Here is a 10,119-nt window from a genome sequence, read left to right on the forward strand (position 1 = left end):
CGGGAGTGGGAGGAGTCAGACGAATAGCCAGTCACATCAGGAGGAGCAGAGTGATTCTCTACACACACAGAGAGAGAAAGATGGAGAGAGAGACAGAGACAGAAAGAGATGGAGAGAGGAGAGAGAAAGAGACAAAGAGAGAGAGACAGAAAGAGATGGAGAGAGGAGAGAGAAACAGAGACAAAGAGAGAGAGACAGAAAGAGATGGAGAGAGGAGAGAGAAACAGAGACAAAGAGAGAGAGACAGAAAGAGATGGAGAGAGGAGAGAGAAACAGAGACAACGAGAGAGAGAGACAGAAAGAGATGGAGAGAGGAGAGAGAAACAGAGACAAAGAGAGAGTCAGAAAGAGATGGAGAGAGGAGAGAGAAACAGAGACAAAGAGAGAGAGACAGAAAGAGAGAGAGAAACAGAGACAAAGAGAGAGAGACAGAAAGAGATGGAGAGAGGAGAGAGAAACAGAGACAAAGAGAGAGAGACAGAAAGAGATGGAGAGAGGAGAGAGAAACAGAGACAAAGAGAGAGAGACAGAAAGAGATGGAGAGAGGAGAGAGAAACAGAGACAAAGAGAGAGAGACAGAAAGAGATGGAGAGAGGAGAGAGAAACAGAGACAAAGACAGAGAGACAGAAAGAGATGGAGAGAAGAGAGAGAAACAAAGACAAAGACAGAGAGACAGAAAGAGATGGAGAGAGGAGAGAGAAACAGAGACAAAGAGAGAGAGACAGAAAGAGATGGAGAGAGGAGAGAGAAACAGAGACAAAGAGAGAGAGACAGAAAGAGATGGAGAGAGGAGAGAGAAACAGAGACAAAGACAGAGAGACAGAAAGAGATGGAGAGAGGAGAGAGAAACAGAGACAAAGAGAGAGAGACAGAAAGAGACAGAAAGATGAGAGAGAAACAGAGACAAAGAGAGAGAGACAGAAAGAGACAGAAAGAGAGAGACAGAAAGAGATGGAGAGAGGAGAGAGAAACAGAGACAAAGACAGAGAGACAGAAAGAGATGGAGAGAGAGAGAAACAGAGACAAAGAGAGAGAGAGACAGAAAGAAACATAAAGAGAGACAGAAAGAGATGGAGAGAGGAGAGAGAAACAGAGACAAAGAGAGAGAGACAGAAAGAGATGGAGAGAGGAGAGAGAAACAGAGCAGAGACAAAGACAGAGAGACAGAAAGAGATGGAGAGAGGAGAGAAACAGAGACAAAGACAGAGAGACAGAAAGAGATGGAGAGAGGAGAGAGAAACAGAGACAAAGAGAGAGAGACAGAAAGAGACATAAAGAGAGACAGAAAGAGATGGAGAGAGGAGAGAGAAACAGAGACAAAGAGAGAGAGACAGAAAGAGATGGAGGAGAGAGAAACAGAGACAAAGAGAGAGAGACAGAAAGAGACAGAAAGAGAGAGACAGAAAGAGAGAGGGAGAGTTAAAGCAGTGGTGGGGAACATGTATAAACAAGGTATGTGTGTGTGTGCGTGTGTGTGTGTGTGTGTGTGTGTGTGTGTGAGCGTACTGACCGTCAGACTCCAGTGGTGGAGGCCACAGCATATCAGAACCGAACTCACAGGATCTTCTGAGAGAGCCTCCGTTCTCCGCCATGCCCAGAGCTGCCTTACGCTTCAGAGATAGGTGCCCTATACCTGCAGACACACACATAAAGATTAGACATAAACACACACATCCTGTACACACACATACACACAGTGAAGTTGTACTCACCGTGGTGTGTTTGTGAGTGGTGAGCTGACACGTGATGTGACTGGGTCAGATGTGTGTGTGTGAGGTGGGCGTGTGCCAGGTGTGGGTGTGAGAGGTGTGTGTGTGCGAGCGAGTCGGCCAGTCGTCCTGCGTTGCCACTTCCTCCGCTCTGAGTGGACGAGGACGACGAGGAGGTGGAGCCTAGGTGGGCTGGACCTAAGTGGGCAGGGCGAGTCATCCAGTGTTCCATTCCCGGCATGTCATTGCCTGGCCCCGCCTCTTCCTCTGAGCCCGACGACGAGTCTGAGCACAGTGGGGACAGGCCTAGTGAGGGTCAGTAACCTTCATCAAACTTTCGTACAATATAACTAAAACCCATAGCTAACTAAAACACAACCTAACCCCAACCCTATGACACAGTGGAGACCGGCCTAGCGACGGTCAGTAACTTTCATCCTACTTTACTACAGCATGACATTAACATAATCATAACCAGTGCTTGACTTGGACTAAAATAGTGGGCTCCTGCCCAAGTCAATCACTGAACATAACCTGATAAGTGTATGAGTGTGTGTGTCTCACCTGGGGGTGTGTACGCATCCATGGATGTCTGTACCACCAGTGATCGTCGTTTGGAGGGCATAGGCACTGCCACGTTGCTCTCCACATGTCTGGCTAACACTGCCTGCACTGCCTCACTGTGGACATCTAGGGGGTGACATGGTGTTGGAGAGAGATGGGCAGGAATTATGTTAGTCAATTTAATCAAAATCTAGATCTATATTATATGCTTATAGTGAAAGGACTGACTAAAGGCGTGTCTATTGACCAACAGATTGAATAACTCTGGTCAGATTCATCTGTAGTAAAGGTGTGTGTGTGTTTACCTGAACGGTAGCGTTCATCACGTGTTCCAGAAGAGCGCCGTCTGTGGAACCGAGCAGCAGATGGGGGGGCAAAGGGGGGGCGGTGAGACATACCCTCCATACCTACACACACACACAGGGGAGGTCAGACAGAAAAAGAATGAGCGAGTCAAAAAGATACAGTCAAAGTCACAGCCGGAGAGAGATACAAAAATCCCCCCAAATTCTCAGTGTGGAAGGAGCTTTCAGCATATTCATTATGCGGCTACATTCAGCGCATTGGAGTAATACAAAGTCTTGTGTGACCCAGAGAGAGAGAGAGAGAGAGAGAGAGAGAGAGAGAGAGAGAGAGAGAGAGAGAGAGAGAGAGAGAGACAGGGGTTAAATGAGGAGGGTCAAACCCAGTGGGACTAGAATAGATGTGCTGCAGACTGGTGTTCTACTAGAGGACAGAGACTGTGTATTTATGTACCTCCAGGATGAGGGAAGTAGGCCCTGATCAGCTTAGACCGCTTCTTCTCATAACCCTTCTGTGTGATGTCACCTGGCAGAGAGAGAGAGGGGGATAGAGAAAGGGAGAGAGGAAGAGGGGGGATAGGGAGAGGGAAAGAGAAAGAGGTTGTTTTGGGTGTAAGAGTATCAGTTAACCCAGTTTTTTGACAAGGCCTCAGAACCCACTCCTTTAGTGTGTGTGAGAGAACATTCTATTTTTTAGAGTGAATGACAAGTGAATAAGAGCAAGAGCATGTGTTTCACAATCTGACCATGGAGAGTGGCCAGAACATCTGGGTCCAATCTGCTCATCTGTTCCTTGCTATAATATTCAGGCATGTGTGTGTGTGTGTGTGTGTGTGTGTGTGTGTGTCTGTGAGGCTTTTCTGCAGATCAGATACAGCATTCCTGTTTCTGCACTCACTCACACACACACACACACTGTCCACAGGGAGACACCATCTTCCAATCTTATCGCAGCGGAGCAGGGAGGGAGTTGCCTAGCAACTGTTCTCCTGGAGAAGGCCTGGTGGCCATCTTGGATTTCCAGATGTGAAAACTGGGCTAATGATCCCTGCATGTGTGTGTGTGTGTGTGTGTGTGTGTGTGTGTGTGTGTGTGTGTGTGTGTGTGTGTGTGTGTGTGTGTGTGTGTGTGTTTGTGAGAGAGAGAGAACACCACACAGAATGATCAGAGTTCATAACAACCCTATGCCCGTTCTCTCTCTCTCTCCTATTCTCTTGTTCTTCAAATGATCTTTTTCTCTCGGTCTTTCAGTTTCATACTATTCATGGTTTGCACATTTCGTCTTAATATAGTTTTGAACATTCGTTTGGATGTTTTAGAATCTCAAAAGTGCATTACTGTGGCTTGGACATTTCAAAAGGAGGTAAATAATTTGTAGAAAAACAGTGTGTCATGATTTTGATGTCGCCAGATTGACTTTAGATGGAGTATAACGTTAGCTAGCTAGTTAAGAATTTTAGCTAGCTAACATTAGCATTGCTAGCTATTTTTGACAAACTTTGCTAGCTAATGACAACATTGCCATCTGTTTAAAGTAAATTTGATGACATGATAATGATGGAAAAGTTGTTTCCTACAAAATATCTGCCTACTTTAGCAATGTCATCGTATTTCCAAGACACTATAGTGTAATTTAGAAGAAACAGCCGTTAGCCTCCGTCCAGAACGATTGGGCTTATCATTACTTTTTGGCACTAGCATTGCCGGCAGAGGGAGGCTTGAGAACATTCATAACAATGGCATGACATGACCGAGTGACGGAAGTGCAACCTATGAATACAGCTGAGAGGGAATCTATAGTCCATGTCACAACCACTAAAGCAATGTCTCATTTTCCTATTTAGAAAATGTGTAATAAAACTGGAAATTATATTTTCCTTCAAGTGGCTGAAAATTGCTAACCAACATAGAACCTTTGGAAAGTGTGTTTTTGTGTGACTCTTCAGAATCACATCTACACCCAGCTGTGATTGGTTACAGTCTAAGCAGCATTCCTTCCCTATTGGTCATTGTGAACAAATTAAAATCACACAGATAGACAGTGGGAGAGCGATGCCATGCCAATCACTCTGTGTACCCCCCCTCCCTCTCTTTCACTCTCTGGTTTCTCCTTTTATCTTTGTATCCATTACAATCTCCTTTCATCTCTCTCACACACACACACACACACACACACACACACACACACACACACACACACACACACACACACACACACACACACACACACACACACACACACACACACACACACACACACACACACACACACACACACACACACACACACACACGTCCAGAGCTGGGCCAGAGGGCTCACACACACGGAATGGTCACTCGATGGGCCAGAGAAAGAAAGAGAGGAAGGTGGGAGAATAATATACTGTGTATCACAATACTTTTTGTCTCCTTCTCCATGGCCGATGTGAGTAAGACATTTAAGTGTGTTAACCCTCGCAAGGCTGCTGGCCCAGACGGAATCCCTAGCCGCATCCTCAGAGCATGCGATCGATCTGAAATGGTCCAGATAGTGTGGTGAAGAAGGCACAACTGCGCCTCTTCAACCTTATGAGGTTGAAAAAATTGGCTTGGCCCCTAAAACCCTCACAAACTTTTACAGATGCATAATTGAGAGGATCCTGTCAGGCTGTATCACCGCCTGGTACGGCAACTGCACCGCCTGCAACCGCAGGGCTCTCCAGAGGGTGGTGCGGTCTGCCCAACGCATCACAGGGTGCAAACTACCTGCCCTCTAGGACACCTACAGCACCCAATGTCACAGGAAGGCCAAAAAGATCAAGGACATCAACCACCCGGGCCTTGGCCTGTTCACCCCGCTAAGTTGGTGGTTGAAGATATCCCTCTAGTGATGTGGGGGCTGTGCTTTGGCAAAGTGGGTGAGGTTATATCCTTCCTGTTTGGCCCTGTCCGGGGGTGTCCTCGGATGGGGCCACAGTGTCTCCTGACCCCTCCTGTCTCAGCCTCCAGTATTTATGTTGCAGTAGTTTATGTGTCGGGGGGCTAGGGTCAGTTTGTTATATCTGGAGTACTTCTCCTGTCCTATCCGGTGTCCTGTGTGAATTTAAGTATACCCTCTCTAATTCTCTCTTTCTTTCTCTCTCTCGGAGGACCTGAGCCAAAGGACCATGCCTCAGGACTACCTGACACGATGACTCCTTGCTGTCCCCAGTCCAACTGGCCGTGCTGCTGCTCCAGTTTCAACTGTTCTGCCTGTGATTATTATTATTTGACCATGCTGGTCATTTATGAACATTTGAACATCTTGGCCATGTTCTGTTATAATCTCCACCCGGCACAGCCAGAAGAGGACTGGCCACCCCACATAGCCTGGTTCCTCTCTAGGTTTCTTCCTAAGTTTTGGCCTTTCTATTGAGTTTTTTCTAGCCACCGTGCTTCTACACCTACATTGCTTGCTGTTTGGGGTTTTAGGCTGGGTTTCTGTACAGCACTTTGAGATATCAGCTGATGTACGAAGGGCTATATAAATAATTTTGATTTGATATCATCCAGAATGCGAGGTCAGTACATGTGCATCAAAGCTGGGACCGAGACTGCAAGGCCATCAGACTGTTAAATAGCCATCACTAGCCGGCTTCCACCCAGTTGCGCAACCCTGCACCTTAGAGGCTGCTGCCCTATGTACATAGACTTGGAATCACTGGCCACTTTAATAATGGTACAGTCGACACTTTAATAATGTTTAAACATTGTTTACATACTGCTTTACTCTATGTACACTACCGGTCAAAAGTTTTACAACACCTACTCATTCAAGGGTTTTTCTATTTTTTTAAATTATTTTCTACATTGTAGAATAATAGTGAAGACATCAAAACTATGAAATAACACATATGGGATCATGTAGTAACCAATTTAAAAAAAAATCAAAATATATTTTATATTTGAGATTCTTCAAAGTAGCCACCTTTTGCCTTGGACAGCTTTGCACACTCTTGGCATTCTCTCTACTAGCTTCAGTAGAATATAAATACAGTATATACACTACCAGTCAAACTTTTGTTATTTACTTACTTACTGTATTATATTCTACTGTATTTTAGTCAACGCCACACCGACATTGCTCAATCTAATATTTATATATTTCTTAATTCCATTCTTTTACTTTTAGATGTGTGTATTGTTGTGAATTGTTAGATACTACTGCACTGTTGGAGCTAGAAACACAAGCATTTCACTACGCCCGCAATAACATCTGCATGTGGCAACGAAATGTAATTTGATTTGACAAGAGAGCAGTTTGCCAAAGGAGCTGGATAATAACAGAACCCCTATAGAGAAAGGCACTGCCCGCTCACTTTTGGCTGCTCCCACAAGACATCTTTTAAATAAAGATTTTAGTGGCACACCTACATCAACAACGTTTTTACAGAGTGGCACCTGATAAAGACCATTATCTATCTGTTCTAATACAATGGTGTCTGTCATCATCCATCCATGTAAACATACAGGACCTGTCTATGTCAGCGTTTCCTCTTAGTCATTTGGCAGCGGTGGCCCACGAGACAAGCTTTTAAATGATAAGTAGTTGACTCAACAACTGGAAGTTAATGGGAACAGCTAGCATGTCATTGCATTGCTACACTACTAGCAATGCACCCACCCTTGCTGAAAAAAACCCTAGGGGAAACACTGTCCACCAGTATCTGCCATGTCCTGGTTCTGCTCTGATTGAACAGCATATGGAGGGACAGCTGGGTTGGGAACCAACACTCTAGCAATCATAAGATACTGTAAATCTGGTTGCAATAGAAAACGTTAACAACAACACATCAAGGTTATAGGCGTTCAACAGGGTGTCCCTAACACGCTAGTACATGTAAACCACATACACACAGGCCGCTAGACGCTTCACACAACATACACCAGGAGCGTTGACAGCAATCTATAGAGCAGACAATGTATATTGATTAAACATGTAAACATTATATAATGCAGACACAAATGCGTAATTTATCTGACAATATAACATGCGGCAAAATAATATCCACACTCAATTGGTGGGATACGCTTGGTTGTGATTTAACAGATTCGGTGTCGGCTATTTTATTTTAGATTCAATTGTCAGCATAAAAATTAACCGAAATCATCATCAGCTGCTGAGCGTGCAGGCCAAAACACCGAGCCTGAGCACACACACACCACCGAACCGTCTCCTGTCACGCAGTGTTGCATCGGTATCGCTATTATTACATCCATTCGTTTGAGCGTGACACACACACGTAGGCCTACACACACCACACGCACTCAGGTCCGTGGACGCAGGGACAAAACGTACTTCTCAAGGTCAAATAGACAGTTTTCAGACCTGAACCGAGCACAGGGCCATATGTCTGTGTATGTGTCACGACCAGAGAGACAAAGAAAGGCGGGTGAATCCCGCAGTGGGCTCCCACTCTTCCCTCACCCCGTCCCGGCTAGAGCAGACTGTGAGGGCGGCTCTGACAAACATCTGGAGGGGCGGAGCAGGGGAGAGGGAGGGGGGTCTAGGGTGGAACGAGCCATTACTGTAGAGATTCCTCTACGTTAACGGAAAAACGGGGCGCACGGGATTCGTTCTTACCCTCTGACAGCTCGAGCTCCAGCTCCGCCAGCCGGGCGCGAACCTCCAGTGGTAACGGCGACGCCTCGCGCTCTGCCATTAGGTTATCCGGTAGAAAAATACCTCGGTTCTCTCTGTTGCTTTCTCTTCTCCTCTTCCCCCACTCCTCCGCCAGAGAGAGAGAGAGAGCACTATTCTACGGCCCCTCCTCGGCGGCGAGCGGTGCGTCGACGCGAACAAAGAGAATAAATCTGTTTGTCTGTTCACCGGGGCCCTGACATGGTTTCGTGAGGAGTCTACCTCCTCTCCGTTATTATAGTATTTGTGATGAGGGACCACTGAGGGTCCGTTGGTCGGTGGGTCTCGAGGCTGCTTGCCTGGCGATGCGGTGATGATGAGACTCGCGCTGTTTCACAGCTCCTACTGATGTCACGTGACGCAGATAGGAGAGGCGCAGTACCGGGAATGACCGACAGGGGTCGCAGCGTGGGAGGCGGGGGTATTATTACCCAACCACCACACCCTCTCCACACACAAACACACACACACGCACGCACGCATATTGGAAATTATAGCATATATCTAATATCATTGAATTATAGCAACAATACCGTGCTGGTGGATCTTTGATCTTCATATGAATCCCCAGGACTAGCCAAGGAGCACACTAACCGGGTTGTCTGCCCACCACTTGGCTTAGCTCTGGGAGCTCAGCTCAAGACGTTAAGTCTCAGGCAAGGTTACTCGTCATCATCTGATTTTGTAAGATATTGTATTGTACACAGATGGCTATTGTGACTATGAAGTGATGTTGCCACCTGCTGGTCACACGGTGAAACCACAACCAATGCCATACTAAGAATCAGCCCTAGGCACAGCAGCAGGCTCCATATAGTATCACGTCATGTCACAACACAAAACAGCAGCATGTGTCGATTTTGTCACATGATTGAAAAGGTCCGAAGTATGCTAAACAAACAAGCTGTAATAGCGGCGATTAGAGATTCAGCACCACAGAAGCAGACAGCGACAGTTCAGCAAAGCACCACATGACCGTGGAAAGCGACCGTCTCCAGGTGTACCCACTCGCCACTTTGCCATCTGACCACAGCCTACGACTAAAGGGAAGGCTGCCTTACAATAATTAAGCGAGCATAGAGTTTTCCATTGTTTATTATTAAAGGCACTTATTTAATAATAGTCAAATTATTTACATCTGTACAGAAAAAATAATAATATTCTGTATCGATTAACCGCATTTGCACAGTTAATCTCTCTCAAACATAGGACATGCGAACTGGAAGTTTTATCTACATCCCCCACCCTCTCCCTCCAGCTACCCCAGATTCCAAATCAAATTCAAGTTGTTAATGCTAACAGTGTTGTATGTACACATATCAATATCCACCTCAGATGTTTCTCTTCTAAACAGACACCCACCCTCCAAACTCAAAACAACACAAACCAATAAACACACAAGACATCCCATCTAAATAAAACAGTAAATAAATACATCTAAAACTCATGCAGAAACACATTTTGATATGAAATCATTGCTTTTTAGCTTCTTGGCACTCAGTGTCTGGCTGTTTGTACTTAGTGTAACTGTTCCAGTGTGTTCCAGTGTAGTTAGTGTAACTGTTCCAGTGTGTTCCTGTGTAGTTACTGTAACTGTTCCAGTGTGTTCAGTGTAATTACTGTAACTGTTCCAGTGTGTTCAGTGTAATTACTGTAACTGTTCCAGTGTGTTCAGTGTAGTTAGTGTAACTGTTCCAGTGTGTTCCTGTGTAGTTACTGTAACTGTTCCAGTGTGTTCAGTGTAGTTACTGTAACTGTTCCAGTGTGTTCAGTGTAATTACTGTAACTGTTCCAGTGTGTTCAGTGTAATTACTGTAACTGTTCCAGTGTGTTCAGTGTAATTACTGTAACTGTTCCAGTGTTCCAGTGTGTAACTGTTCCAGT

The 10,119-nt window shown here is 45.5% G+C and overlaps 1 protein-coding gene across 3 annotated transcripts in view; it reads right to left on the minus strand.

Moving 5' to 3' along the window:
- The window catches only part of LOC135522783 (disco-interacting protein 2 homolog C-like), a 56,179-nt gene extending 47,613 nt beyond the window's left edge, over positions 1-8,566 (minus strand). Inside the window, exons 1-7 of one of the 3 annotated variants that reach the window (XM_064949374.1) lie at positions 8,179-8,566; positions 3,031-3,102; positions 2,580-2,681; positions 2,275-2,400; positions 1,714-1,995; positions 1,512-1,634; positions 1-58 (exon numbers count right to left, since the gene is read on the minus strand). The exon at positions 1-58 is cut by the window's left edge and continues 203 nt beyond it. In XM_064949374.1, coding sequence (XP_064805446.1) covers positions 1-58; positions 1,512-1,634; positions 1,714-1,995; positions 2,275-2,400; positions 2,580-2,681; positions 3,031-3,102; positions 8,179-8,257 — 842 coding nt within the window. In that variant the 5' untranslated portion in view covers positions 8,258-8,566. Of the gene's footprint in view, positions 59-1,511; positions 1,635-1,713; positions 2,017-2,274; positions 2,401-2,579; positions 2,682-3,030; positions 3,103-8,178 lie in introns of all 3 variants that reach the window. The other 2 variants (XM_064949373.1, XM_064949376.1) reach the window with 2 other exon arrangements.
- Between the last annotated feature and the right edge of the window lie 1,553 nt (positions 8,567-10,119).

The sequence above is a fragment of the Oncorhynchus masou genome, chromosome 30, assembly GCF_036934945.1.
Source record: "Oncorhynchus masou masou isolate Uvic2021 chromosome 30, UVic_Omas_1.1, whole genome shotgun sequence".
Classification (NCBI taxonomy): Eukaryota; Metazoa; Chordata; class Actinopteri; order Salmoniformes; family Salmonidae; genus Oncorhynchus; species Oncorhynchus masou.